This window comes from Trachemys scripta, chromosome 11 (assembly GCF_013100865.1).
Source record: "Trachemys scripta elegans isolate TJP31775 chromosome 11, CAS_Tse_1.0, whole genome shotgun sequence".
NCBI classification, from domain to species: Eukaryota; Metazoa; Chordata; order Testudines; family Emydidae; genus Trachemys; species Trachemys scripta.
The window spans coordinates 57,882,970-57,897,265 of NC_048308.1; the positions used below are offsets into that span (position 1 = coordinate 57,882,970).

The window sequence follows — 14,296 nt, forward strand, 5'->3', positions numbered from 1 at the left end:
CCCCCCCCCCCCCCCCCCCCCCCCCCCCCCCCCAGGCCGCCACCTCACCTTACATGTGTGTCTTCTCCAGGGTCCACTAATTAAGTGGTTGGCCCTTCGTTCTCTTGTGTGCAGCTGCCCAGGCATGCACCTTAGAGGAACTATCCACGGACCACCTGAATGGAGCTCATGGACCACTGGTGGTCCACAGACCACAGTTTGAGAACCTCTGTGCTAGAGGAATCCTTGAGGTGTCTCTGGAATATACATTGTGAGCTTTTGCACCTTACCTAGAATGACAGGGGTATTGAATCTTTAACAAAGATATCTTCTCCAAGATGTTCAATAGTCATTGGAATTAAATGCTTGTTAAGAGAACCAAAGAATTTTACAGTCTGACCAAAAGCTCTTCCTCTTAACTCCAGTCACTTAGACTTGGGCTACCAACTGAGCCTCACAGATCCCAATCAGTGATGTAAAAGTAAAGGGCCTTCCTTCTCCCACTCAGGAAATATATCATTTTTTCAGTTGTAATTAATCCCCATGACTGCATCATCTCAGCTCAGTTCCAGCAGCACTTTGCAAACAGCCTCACAAACCCAGCAGCACATGTGATTGTGCCCACACTTAAAACAAGACCTATTTCTTGCTCCTATAGGGAAAGGGAAGTCTTCATTTTTTTGTGTGTGTGTCAGGATAAAGTTAGGCAAAGCTGCCAGCAACCTGTGACTTGGAGGGTAATGGAATTCATCTGTACCTCTTTCAGATCTGGGCAGAAATTGGAAAGGGTTTCTTGGATGGGTCACTTGACAAAAGTATGACCAGGAAAAAGCTATATGAAGATGGTAAGTTGTTTTGTTTTTCCACCACCACTCCCAACTCCCCCTATTGGCTCATTCACACACCTGTGGTTACTGTGTTTGAGGTAACTACCATATGAAGGTGTTTGATTTGCCCATATTTATATATGTATGGGTTTTTCTGTGGAATTGATCACCATAGTATCTGATTACCTTGCATACTTTATCGATTTTCCTGTGCGGTAGTGAATTTTTGTCATCTCTATTTTATAGACAAGGCCCAGAGAGGTTAAACGACTTGCCCAAGGTCACACAGGAAGCTTGTGGCAGAGCCGGAAACTGAACTCGGATTTCCTGAGTTCCTGTTTAGTGACTTAACCACAAGACCATTCTTCCTTAGTTAGCCATGAAGCAGAATGTAGCAGTCCTGAATTGTGGCTTTAACCAATACCTTCCGTGCTGTACATTAGTATTCCCAGTACAGCTTACTATTTTCAGTTATGCATCTGGTTCTCTCATGTCAACTTCCATATGCTGCCATATCAGATTATTTTATTTTTGTGCTGTTTTGTCTCTCTCTTTAATTATTATGAAAATATTAAAGTAATATTAAGGACTTAATTTAAACCCACAAAAACCGGGTGTTCCCGTTCTTGCACTTGTGCTGTGTGTTTAAGGACATTAGGCCAAATTCTGCTCTGTTAAGCTGATGTATATCCAGAATTGCCTTCATTAGTATTACACCAGTTTTATAGCAGTATGACACAACAGCAAACTCTGATCTCCTTTATTTTGTGTGTAAGTTCTGCTGGGGTCCCCAGACAGCATGTGAGAGGAAGGAGGTCTTGTCCTGAAGGCACTGGCCTGGGACTTGAAAAATCTAGATTCCATTCCTGGCTCTGCCACAGACTTCTTGGGTGACCTTGGGCAAGTTATTTAATATCTCTGTCTCTTAGTTCCCCATCTGTAAAATGGGGATAATGAATACTTCCCTTTCCCCACCATTTGTCTTTTCTATCTGGACAATTTCTTCAGAAGGGGGACTGTCTCTTACTATATGTTTGTACAATCCTTCACACTATAGGGCGCTGATGTTGATTGAGGTGCTACAACAATGTGAATGATTAGTAGCAATAACTCTATAGACTACACAGGCTGTGAGATCCGAGTGAAGTATAAGAATGTTTTGTGGGGTGATTTGTTAAACCCTGAATGTTATTTGATCTTTCTCTCGTGATCTGAGCTGTACCATTTATGTGTCAACTTATTTTGTGATCTCTCTATTTGACTCACGCATTTTTAGATTAAATTACGGTAAACTTCTTGCAAATTGACACTAAGTAACATGCTCAGTACAGAGTCTTCTTCTATCAATGGACACAGGATGGACAGTTTGCCTGAAAAGCTCTTTGGGAAGATGGATTCTAGAAGAGTCCTCTGCTGCTTTTGGGGGTGACCAGCTTTTAAAATAATGATTTGTTTGTGTGCCTGAAGCTCTGATGGAGATGGAATCCGTCTTAAAGAAAGTCACAAAGGAGCGGCGGGGCAGGAGCTTCAACCGACACGTCTTCATAGACTCCTTACTGCAGGGGAACCTGAGTGACAAGCAGGTATGTACAGCTGTTGTGGACGTACCATTACATGCTAATGGAGTTTCACTAGATCAAGTGTAAATTACATCTTAGCATTTGATTAATTGTCTGTCTTGCATCTCGTTCAGTCCAGATTTCCTCACTAGAGTATAACATGTATTTATTTTCATCTTCCACTCTTTAAATGCATTATATTTTTGGTTACTTTCTGTTTTGCTGCTTTATTGTTCTATGAACTGGAGGGGTATTTAGTATTAAGAATCTTTCTTTGCTTAAGTACCCGTTTTAAGCCTTGCATTAATAAGAAAGTAACAGAAGTAAGGAAACAGAGGTTAACAATGGACAAAGCATGAATTCACAAGTGGCGTTGTAACTAATATGTAGCTATTCGATTAAGAAATAGTAAGAAGAAGAGTAATGTGTGATAAGCTTGCAGTTGCGGCTTTGCTTACCAGCACACTTTGTAGCACATGAGCAGTTTATAATCTGTACAAGGATTGATTTGCAAAATTAGTAAGCCACTCATAAAGCATGTGAATATAGAATGCAGAATATAATTCATATGTGTTGGACTCTTTAGAGTCTGTATATAATCTGATTTATAATTATGTACGTTGGAGTTGTGGTGCACCCTAACCAACCCCTACACCTGAGCCTGATCACCTCTGTTATAGCTTTATGAAATTCCAATAAAGAACCCTCAGGGACAAGTCCAGATTCGCACTGAGTTTTTTGAATTCCAGAGGACTGGATAAAGTGTGCTCCCAAAACTGGACGAGGCATTCTGGATAAGCCAAGTGGAAAAGGTCTTGGAGGGAATCCCAAAACCCTTCCAGGGGAAGCACTATAGAGAGAGTTCAGTCCTATCCTTCCATGCTGGATTTCATGCTGTCTTGAGTTAAGGTGATTTAGTGTGGTGGAATGGAAGATGTGATTTGTCATTAAATTCTTTAATGTTTTCTCTGACTCCATACCCCTGAACCAGATTTTGTTTCATAGATCCTGGAAGACACGATGATATTCTCTCTGGCAGGGTGTGTAATCACGGCTAACCGTAAGTAGAGAACATAGGCAGCTTTCAACTCTGTAACAGAGATAAGGGGACTAATCTATATTTTAAAAAAAAAGCATGTTGAGATGAAATGTATCTTCATGTAAAGAAAAAGCAAAATTTCCCTTTTCTCTTTATACTAGAAATTTATTCAGGCAGGTGTTTCTACGGCATTGTCCAGGTGCCCTGTTGGTGCACCTTTCTAGTTAGTGGGTTCTAGTGGATTGAAGCCAAGCTGTTAGGCACACCTCCCCCCCCCCCCCCCCGTGTCATGTAGTGAGTCTTAAAATTTCCTGCTGCTGTTCTTCACTTGGACTCTAAGCCCATCCAGCTGATGCTAAATTAGGTGAAATTGTACCGAGGGGAAGCAGCCCAAAACGATCATCCCTTGAAATAAACTGTGTTGCTCTTGGAAGATTTAGAGCAGTCTGATGTTTGACTGGCTGTTTCATGTTTCCCTACAGCCTGTAGGCTATCGACTTTTTTTTTTTTTTTTTTAAAGTTACTTGCTTTCATATAAGGATTATGAGAAAAGCAAACAGAAATAAGAACCAAATGGAAACCTTTTGGCTGCACACGTTGTTACTATGTTGGGGAACTTTTCTAAACTAAATCTGCAGGATTAACAGGCCCAAAGTCATCCAACTTATCTGGAATCCTGAAGACAACCGTCCAAATATAGCACTTAACCAAGATGTTGAAGGGTATTGAAAGTCAAATAGCAAAGCTCACATAAAGAGCATGTCAGTGATACAGGGAACTCTCTCTACCAGTGTTTTGGCTGTTTAATTTTCTGATGGGACCCCCTGTACAACCTCAAGAGTAGAAAATGGCAAAATGCCTGCTCACTCTTACTTCTTGCAGCTTGGAAACACTACTTCACATGGGCTTCTTTCATCTTAGAGCTGTCTATCGTTCTGATAATTTTATTGGAGAAATCTGCCTAGATAGTATATCATATAAGTCTGTTGCTAGATACAAAAAAGACCAGATCCAGCCACATGGTACAGGGAGTTATACACCCCTTGTGCCACCTGAATCCCTCTTGTGCACAGAGAGAAAGGGGGGGCAAGTGACAATATTGCTGCCACCTTCCCATCAGAGCTCCGCCAGGGGGCTATAAGAGCTCCATTGAGGGGAGGTGCTAAATCAGTGAATCCCCAACTGCTCAGTAACAACGCTTTCCTGGCCAGCACTGTCCACTCTCCTATTACCCACCTGCGGGAGGGGAGGTTTTCGCTGCTTTCTTCACATGCGTTGGAGCTCACTTTGGTAGATTTACTACTCAAGACCCTTTAGTTAAATCTAACCTGATGGTCTAAATTCTCCGATTACCCTGAGTGCTGGCCTGTGCGCAGGCAGTATGACTGTTGTAGGAGCTATGCTCTGGGGATTATGGGAAGAGCAGCAGTATGGAATGGTTGACCCTTCTTAGGACTGTCTGGTCTCTTCTGTGTGGATCATGGAGCTGTGAGGCTGCAGCACCCCAAGCCCATTAAATGACCATTTCCTTCTTAATCCACTTGGTTTGATCATTTTCCAGTATTTCCCAAATTTCTTGTCACCAGGACAGGAAAAGGGATTCCAGATTGTAGTATCCCAGGGTAGCATCATTCAGACTCTCTCTTATTATTCAGTATAGAATCAATAAGGTGTACTGGGTAAATTCTATACAGCTACATTTTATAGTTCATACAGATGTTATCCTTTCACATTTGCATCTCTTGTGTCTCCCTAATGCCTCTTCACTGTATTAGAAGAGTAACATTGCAGAGACAGACCAGGAAGACTGGAGTTGATTTGTCCCCCTTAAATGAGGAGATGGATTTGCTGAGCCAGCACTCTCCTTGTTCCTTTCTTAGTGTGCACCTGGGCAGTCTATTTCCTGACAACATCAGAAGAAGTCCAGCAGAACCTCTACAAGGAGGTGGACCGAGTTCTCGGAAAGGGCCCACTTACACATGAGAAAATTGAGCAGCTCAGGTGGGTCCACGTTAAGAGTGGGAGAAGCACTCGAGCTAAATAAGATGTCATTGTGATCCTGTATGCTAAAGGCTGACTCCTATCCATGCTGGTGAAAGGAGAGGGAGCAGCAACATTGACCAGTGTGTCCAGTGATTCAGGGAGCATGCCCATCAGAAGCCCAGGTGGAGTTTGCTTGGAGTCAGTGGGAGCATTTCCCTTGACTTCATTTGGAGCTGGATTGGGCCCCATGACAAGATGTCTTGTGGTGGGTTCAGAAGCTATGCTCTGAACCATGTCTTGCCACTCCTTTGAGCAGGAACAAAGTGGGTATCCTTGGCTGATGGCTGTGTACCCCTTTGGAAAAGTCCAAGAGGAGTGAATAGGAGAGAGACTTTTTCTGTAGGTGTTAGAACCACCCTATAGAAAGCAACAGAGAATTATACCCCTGGTGTAGGATTCTACCAGATGGTTTAAAAAAAAAACGTGTTAGACTCTATTCAACTGTAGGTTTTTAGACAAATTCACTAGTACCATATTAAATTTCTGTAGAACTTAGTTTCAACCTTACGAATAATAGTAATCTAGGTGTTGTTTGTGTTGCAGTAGTGCCCAATCAGGAGTGGGCCCGCTTACGTGAGGTGCAGTACAATACAGTCCCCACCCTTATTCAGCACTTAAGTGCTTTACTGAGTTGGGACCAAGGTGCAGAGGATTAAGAGTATTAGGGCCCTCCAAAGTAGGTGTGATTGGGAGCAGTGGGGACAGGACCTGAGGTGGTTGATGAGGACAGGGCACTGTGCGCTGCACTTTCAACAAGGAGGATTAGGAGTCTTGCCAGTGTCCCTAAAGCATGTGCCTCAGCTCTTAGATGCCACAGTGCTAGATGCCTTAAACAAATCTCAGAGAGTAACTCCAGCCACTGATGCAGCATACCTCTGCAGTCCCCGCTATAGCTATTGTAGGGCCCTGTGGAGCAGTGGAACGCTGGAGAGAGAGCTTCCTAGTCTCTCCTTGATGAAGTTTGTTGTCTAGCTGCTATCAGCTGGCCACTGAACAGATATTATTTTTATAACCTCCCATAGAAACCCGCTTGCTTCATCTGCAAATGGTTCAGGACTCCTCACTGAGTGTGTCCTGGAAGCAGCTCTGGGAGAGGAGCTGTGATCCCAAATGCAGAGGGTCAGCAAATCTAGGGCAGCCTTATGCAGAACAGCCATTCCTGATACCACAGAAACATGCACTTGCTTGTCTCAGAAAAAGCTTTATTGGCACAGACTTCTGGTTGCAGGTATTGCCGGCAGGTCCTGTGTGAGACGGTGCGGACAGCAAAGCTTACGCCAATTGCTGCACGGCTGCAGGAGCTGGAGGGAAGAATTGACCAGCATACTATCCCCAAAGAGGTAGGACAGAGGTGGGAGCTCAAACTCGCCCTCTCCTCTTGGTTGATTTTGTTCTTTGCGATTCTGAAGTTCCCATTACCGTGGAGAAGGGGAGCACTGTGCCCAATTACTGTCAAAGCCAGATTATTTCTCCAGCACATCTTACACCAAGATGACAGTCTGTCTTTGATATTTGTGCAGTTTAGCTTGGAGCCTAAAAGGTGCTCTTCCCCTTTCCTCTGTGAAGAGACTATTCTAGAACCCTGAGTGGTTCATTATAATGCCTTCCATGGACTCCTTCTGCTGGAGTGTCTGTTTCTGGGCTAAATTGTGCACAGCAGATCCTAATTTAAAAACATACGAATGGCCATATTGAGTCAGACCAGTAGTCCATCCAGTCCAGTATCCTGTCTGATAGTGGCCAGATGCTTAAAAGGAAATGAACAAAACATGGCAGTCATCAAGTGATCCATCCCCTGTCATCCAGTCCCAGGATCTGGCAGTCAGAGGTTTATGGACACCCAGAGCATGGGGTTCCATCTGTGACTATCTTGGCTAATAGCCATTAGTGGACCTATCCTCCATAATCTTATCTAGTTTTTTTTTTTAACCCAGTTACACTTTTGATCTTCACAACATCCCCGGCAACGATTTCCACAAGTTGACTGTGCATTGTGTGAAGTAGTACTTCTTTTTGTTTGTTTTAAACCTACTGTGTATTAATTTCATTAGGTGACCCCTGATTCTTATTATGTGAAGGAATAAATAGCACTTCCTTATTCACTTTCACCACACTATTCACGATTTTATAAACCTCAATCATGTCCCCCCTTAGTTGACTCTTTTCCAAGTTGAATAGTTCCAGTCATTTTAATCTCTGCTCGTATGGAAGCTGTTCCATACCCTTAACCATTGTTTTTTGTTTTTTTGCCCTTCTTGGTACCTTTTCCAGTTCTAATATATCTTTTTTGAGATTGGGTGACCAAAACTGCATGCAATATTCAAGGCATGCGCATACTGAAGATTTATGTAATGGCATTATGATTTTTTCTGTCTTATCTATCCCTTTCTTAATGGTTCCTAATATTCTGTTAGATCTTTGACTGCCACTGCACATTGAGCAGATATTTTCAGGGAACTATCCGCAATGATTCCAAGATCTTTCTTGAGTTGTTATAGCTAATTTAGAGACCATAATTCTGTATGTATAGTTGGGATTATTTTCCAATAGGCATTACTTTGCATTTATCAACATTGAAATTCATCTACTATTTTGTTGCCCAATCACCTAGCTTTCCGAGAATCCTTTGTAACTCTTCAGTCTGTTTTGGACTTACGGGTAACTATCTTGAATAATTTTGTATCGTCTGCAAACCATGCACCTCATTGTTTACACTTTTTTCCAGATCATTTATGAATATGATGAACAGCACTGATCCCAGTAGAAAGCCCTGGGGGACACAACTATTTACATCTTTCCATTTTGAAAAGTGACCATTTATTCCTAGCCTTTGTTTCCTGTCTTTTAACCAGGTACTGATCCATGTGAGAATCTTCCCTCTTATCCCATGACTGCTTACTTTGCTTAAGAGCTTTAAGGGACCTTGTCAAAGGCTTTCTGAAGGTCCAAGTACACTATCCCACTGGATCACCCATGTCCACATGTTTGTTGACCCCCCTCAAAGAATTCTAATGGATTGGTGAAGCATGATTTCTCTTTACAAAAGCCTTGTTGAGTCTTGCACAACAAATTGTGTTAATCTATGTGTCTGACCATTTTGTTCTTTATTATAGTTTTAACCAACTTGCCTGGTTAGGCTTACAGGTTTGTAATTGCCAGGATTGCCTCTGAAGGCTTTTTTAAAAATTGGCATCACATTAGCTATCCCTCCCTTCATCTGGTACAGAAGTTGATTTAAGTGATATGTTACATACCATAGTTAGTAGTTCTGCAATTTTATATTTGAGTTTTCTTCAGGATTCTGGTGACTTATTACTGTTTAGTTTATCAGTTTGTTCAAAAACCACCTCTACTGACACCTCAGTCTGGAACAGTTACTCAGATTTGTCACCTAAAAAGAATGACTTAGGTATGGGAATCTCCATCACGTCCTCTGTAGTGAAGACCGATACAAAGAATTCATTTAGCTTCTCCGCAATGACCTCATCTTCCTTGAGTGCTCTTTTAGCACCTCGATTGTGCAGTGGCCCCACTGACTGTGTGGCAGGCTTCCTGCTTCTGATGTAATTTAAAAAAAAAAAAATTGCTGTTAGATTCTGCTAGTTGCTCTTCAAATTCTTTTTTGGCCTGCCTAATTATACTTTTACACTTGACTTGCCAGACTCTGTGTTCCTTTCTATTTTCCTCAGTAGGTTTTGACTTTCAATTTTTAAAGGCTGCCTTTTTTACTTTAACCACTTCTTTTACTCTGTTTAGTCTGGTGGCATTATTTTGGTCTTCTTACTATTCGTATTAATTTGGGATATACATTTAGTTTGAGCCTTTATTATGGTGTTTTTAAAAAGTTTCCTTGCAGGCATTTCATTCTTGTGACTGTTCCTTTTAATTTCCGTTTAACTAGTTTCCTCATTTTTGTGTCGTTCCTCTTTCTAAAGTTAAATACTACTGTGGTGGACTTCTTTGGTATTCTCCCCCACGCTCATGTACATTATGGTCGCTATTGCCAAGCGGTTCAGCTATATTCATCTCTTGGACCAGATCCTGTGTTCCACTTAGAACTAAATCAAGAATTGTCTCTCCCCTTTTGGGTTCCAGGACTAGTTGCTCCAAGAAGTAGTCATTAATGGTATCTAGAAACTTTATTTCTGCATCCTGTCCTGAGGCGGCATGTACCCAGTGAGTACGGGGATAGCTGAAATCCCCGATTATTATTGAGTTTTCTTTTTTAATAGACTCTCTAATCTCCCTGAGCATTTCTAGTCACCATCACCATCCTGGTCAGGTGGCCAGTATATATTTCTACAGCTATCCTCTTATTATTCAAGCATAATTTCTATCCATAAAGATTCTGTGGTACTGTTTGATTCATTTAAGATGTTTACTATATTTAACTCTATGCTTTCTTTCACATATGGTGCCACGCCCCCACAAGCATGGCCTATATATTAGGTCCCCTGGTATTAGTGTCCCATTGATTGTCATCACTCCTCCACCAAGTTCCAGTCATCATTCCACCAAGTAGGGTCTGATACTGTCACCTTTACAGATACAGAGAGAGACTTTACTCTGCATGCAGTCCACTGATTCCAGGGGGACTTACTTGCAAAGTAAGGGACTATTGCAAAGCCCATAGAAGTCAGTGGGAGAAGGGCAATGATCAGGCCCTAAGGTACTACTAACTATGAGCGAGGGTGGCAGAACTGGGCTCTTAAATTATAAAATCCTAATTTATGGGCAGATGCTGCTTGCCTTACTCACTGACCAGAACAAAATCTATTGCAATTCCATTTATTTCAGTTGAGTTGCATCAGCTTGTATCGGGTGTGAATTTGGTCCAATGGGACTAACTCACATAAACAGAACAAAACTTGGCCTGTAAATTGTAAACTCTTCAGAACAGGTATGTCACAACAGAGGTGCTGGGAAAAAAAAGTAAAGGGCCCTGGGACTGTGATTAAGGACATTTGGAAGCCATATACGGTTGACGTTTTCAAGGCAGTGCTGCTTTTTGAGTGTTTGGATCTCATTTCTCTCGCCCCATTCTCTCTACTTGGTTGGGTTGAGCAGAGCTGACACAATGGTGCTGGCTCCCTTTTGCTTATATTAAACTGCTCCCATTAAACACATGCTCTGTTTTAATTTCAATATGGTTTCGAGTAGGTTCCTTGCACAAATGGAAGTGATGGCTTGAATTTATGCTGGTGATGGGCTCAGTCCTAATCTTTAACATACTTTGCATTATTTGTGCCTGACTAGTTGTGGGAGGAATGAGGAGATCATGTGTGAAACAGGTTTTGTCTTTGTGTACTAGAGATGGGATTTAACCAGATCCCTGGCCAACACCCCCAGAATTTTAGTGAAGTTTGAATCTGTATCTGAACTTGTGACTGGCTCCTATCTCAATATGGGCTAAACTTGAACTCTGGATATGAACACCCTGGAAGTTTGGATCTGGATATGAACTTAGTGGCTTGATTCCCCACCCTTTATAGAAACCAACAGGGTCCAATTAAAGTTGCTCTAAAGACCTATGCAATTGAATAGAAAATCATAGCTTAAAAATTAAAGGTGTTGGGGATAGGATATGCTATTACATGTGATGTGATGGTCCCCAAACCCCCAGTTGAATGGTGTCCTTTTCTATTATGTTCTATATAGAACTCTTCCAAAAGGGCTGTCTAATGGTTACTGTCTAGTGGTAACTTTATCCCTGTTGTGTATTCTACACTGACTCAGATGTGTTTTTTCTTTTCTTTTCATTTCAGACTCTTGTGCTTTACGCTCTGGGTGTGGTGCTTCAGGACAGTTCAGCTTGGGCCTCACCCTATAAGTATGGGATACCAAAAGTTTTATTATAGTTCATTTTTTTCTTTTGGATTTTGCCTCTCAATGTCCCTATGGGTAGGCTGTCAAACCTTCCTTAAGTAGCCTGTCGTGGAGAGAGGTGGAAGGAACTCCCTGCTAAGATTTGTTGTGGTCTCTTGATTGTCACCAAGGACAGGGTTTTGGGTAACTCCAAATGTGATCTTGCAGGCTACATATTGGTTGTGTATCAAGGAGTACAACAACAGATTTTCTGATTATTCACAGCCCTCCCTTGGCAAATGCTGTGGGACTATTTTTTTCAGGTTTGCTGCAAGGGGAAAACAGTGATTAAAATGGATTTGAAATCACTGTTCATTACTATAAAACAATGGCTCACGGGAGGAAATGTCAGTCAAAGATTTTTGTTTTTTAAGGGGAAGGAAACTCTACCTCAGTATTTCCACCCATGAAAACAAAAAGGATCCTGGCCTGAAAATTAGAACTCCAGAGGGCAAAAGGAAATGCTGTAGCTTGCTTTGGCCTCCAGGTGGCAATTTTGAACACTGGTTTAACAGAGCTTAGGCAGGAAGGAATGTGGGTCAGTGATTCTAGTCTGAGAGAAAAGACAGTGGAGCTTGTGGGAGAAAAAATTGCTCTAAGGCCTCTATTCTTTCTCTTACAGCCATAATCCTTGCTTCAGTGGAAGAGGGAGGGCAGAGAGGCCTTCTGCCCTATCATCATCATGCTAGCTGATGCCTCCAGGAGCACTAGGGGATCATACATCAGAATGATAGCTGCACTGTCCTTAGTTTGGCAAGGGGGCACTGGCTGGAGAGGAAGCTGGAGAACAGGGCCATGGCCCACAGTCAGCACAACACACACCCAGTTGTTGCCTGCCAGTAGACCAAGGGCTGAGATTGTGGCTGACTTGGGGAAGGGAGGCGTGTTTGAGGGTTTCTTGTGTGCCCTCCTTTTGCCCACCTGAGCAAGTTTAGCCACAGTCCAGTCCTAATATAGTGTGGGTGAATGTCAGCTCTCAACAGTTTTTTCTAAATGACCGAGTTTCCCTTCTTGTTATACCATCTGTAATTTGCCACTTTTAATTAGGGTGCGAATGTAGACCCCATTCTTCCTGCCACTGAAGGTCAATGGGAAAGCTCCTTTTGACTTTAATCGGAGTAGGATCAGAGCTGTAGTTCATAGGCACAGGCAGGGAGCGAACGGTTTGAAGTGTAATGGAAAGGATCTAATACACAGTGAGAGAGAATTGCCTTAAAGTCATCTAATTGCATATTTTCTATAATATCATAGCTCATGTTTTAAGCTGCCTGGCATTTTATTAGTCTCCTGTTGGTTACTTGATTATGGGAATTTCATTTTAATTAAACCAGTAGTTCCCTTAAAGCTTTCATCAACCCAATGTGAAACAAGTTCTTCTCGTTCTAATGAATCATCAGCTTCCCCCACACACATGCCAGCTGCTTGAAGTCGAGGGTGAGGGGCAAAAAGAATTGGAAATCTTCATGTAAGCGGAGAAGGAAAGGAGAGAGAAATTAGATTGCATGTGCTCTTCGCAATCTGCATGATGTAGGAGGGAGAAGGCGTTCGATTGATGCAGATAGCAAAGTAGTGGAATCCTGAGTTTTAGGATTTCATTAATCTCTGCCCCTTATGTGTACAGAGGTGCACACACACACATGCATGCATAGCCAGGAAGGAATCAGTCCCTGTTTTGTCTTACAGATTTGATCCAGACAGATTCAATGACGAATCCGCTATGAAAAACTTTTCCCTACTGGGCTTTTCGGGAAGTCAGGAGTGCCCAGAGTTGAGGTGAGATAAAGAAAAGGCTATGTTTATGTGTGGATGCAGGGGAGGAAGGAACAGCTTGTTCCTCTTAAATTTGTCAAGTATTGAACACCAGCCCTGGCAGACTGTATCAGCAGTGACTGCAGAATTTATCTCATTGTCTTTTTATAATTGTTTCCCCTAGGTTTGCCTATATGGTGGCTACAGTGCTGCTGAGTATGTTGGTAAGGAAATTAAATCTGCATCCCGTGAAAGGGCAGGTCATGGAGACCAAATATGAGCTGGTAACCTCGCCAAAGGAAGAAGCATGGATAACTGTATCCAAGAGAAGCTGAGTGAACAAAGCCAGGAGTGTGTGTGTGAGAGAGAGAGTACCTCAGAGAGGAACCCTCCTGCATCATGCTGAACTGGTCAAGGGTTTAATGTCACTGTTTCATTACCTTCTATGTTCTTAACCCAGCAGCCTCTTGGTATTTTTTGTAACTCAAAAAAATTGTCATATTAAAGTAGATTTAATCCTTATGCCTTTTGGATACATTATTTTGACCTCTAGCCATTTTGTGTTCAAGGAAGCAACATAATCTTACAGTTTACTCATAAGAACTGCAGTATTGGAATAGGCCAATACTCCAGCTAGCCCATTATTTGTTTGACAGTAGCTAAAGCTGGATGCCTCAGAGGAAACCATAAAGCCCTCTAATGCAGGGCAAACTTTTTGGCCTGAGGGCCACATCTGGGTATGAAAATTGTATGGCAGGCCATGAATACTCACAAATTTGGGGGCTGGGGTGCAGGAGGGTGCTCCGGAGGGGGGTGTGGGCTCTGGGGTGGGGCTGGGGATGAGGAGTTTGGGGTGCAGGAGGGTGCTTCGGGTTGGGACCCAGGGGTTCAGAGGGTGGGAGGGGGATCAGGGCTGGGGCAGGGGGTCAGGGCACGGGAGGGGGTCAAGAGGCACTTACCTCAAGCAGCTCCCAGAAACAGCAGCATGTCCTCCCCCCCCCCCCCCCCCCCGGCTTCTATGCGGAGGCACTGCCCTGTGCAGAGGCGCCACCCCTACTACTCCCATTGACTGGTTCCTGGCCAATGGGAGCTGCTGGCACTTGGGGTGGGGGCAGTGTGCGGAACCCCCTTGCTGCCCCTATGCGTAGGAGCCAGAGTGGGGATATGCCGCTGCTTCTGGGAGCTGTGTGGAGTGGGGCAAGACCCCGACCACACTCCCTGGCTGGAGTGGGGCA

At 43.0% G+C, this 14,296-nt stretch overlaps 1 protein-coding gene across 4 annotated transcripts in view; it reads left to right on the forward strand.

Moving 5' to 3' along the window:
* LOC117884766 (cytochrome P450 20A1) overlaps positions 1-13,583 on the forward strand; it is a 21,603-nt gene extending 8,020 nt beyond the window's left edge. For 3 of the 4 annotated variants that reach the window (XM_034785525.1, XM_034785526.1, XM_034785528.1), the window contains 8 exons: positions 746-824; positions 2,274-2,389; positions 3,371-3,425; positions 5,285-5,405; positions 6,676-6,787; positions 11,213-11,277; positions 12,996-13,085; positions 13,246-13,583. In XM_034785525.1, coding sequence (XP_034641416.1) covers positions 746-824; positions 2,274-2,389; positions 3,371-3,425; positions 5,285-5,405; positions 6,676-6,787; positions 11,213-11,277; positions 12,996-13,085; positions 13,246-13,396 — 789 coding nt within the window. In that variant the 3' untranslated portion in view covers positions 13,397-13,583. Of the gene's footprint in view, positions 1-745; positions 825-2,273; positions 2,390-3,370; positions 3,426-5,284; positions 5,406-6,675; positions 6,788-8,172; positions 8,290-11,212; positions 11,278-12,995; positions 13,086-13,245 lie in introns of those variants that run through there. The other variant, XM_034785527.1, reaches the window with a different exon arrangement.
* Positions 13,584-14,296: the final 713 nt, after the last annotated feature.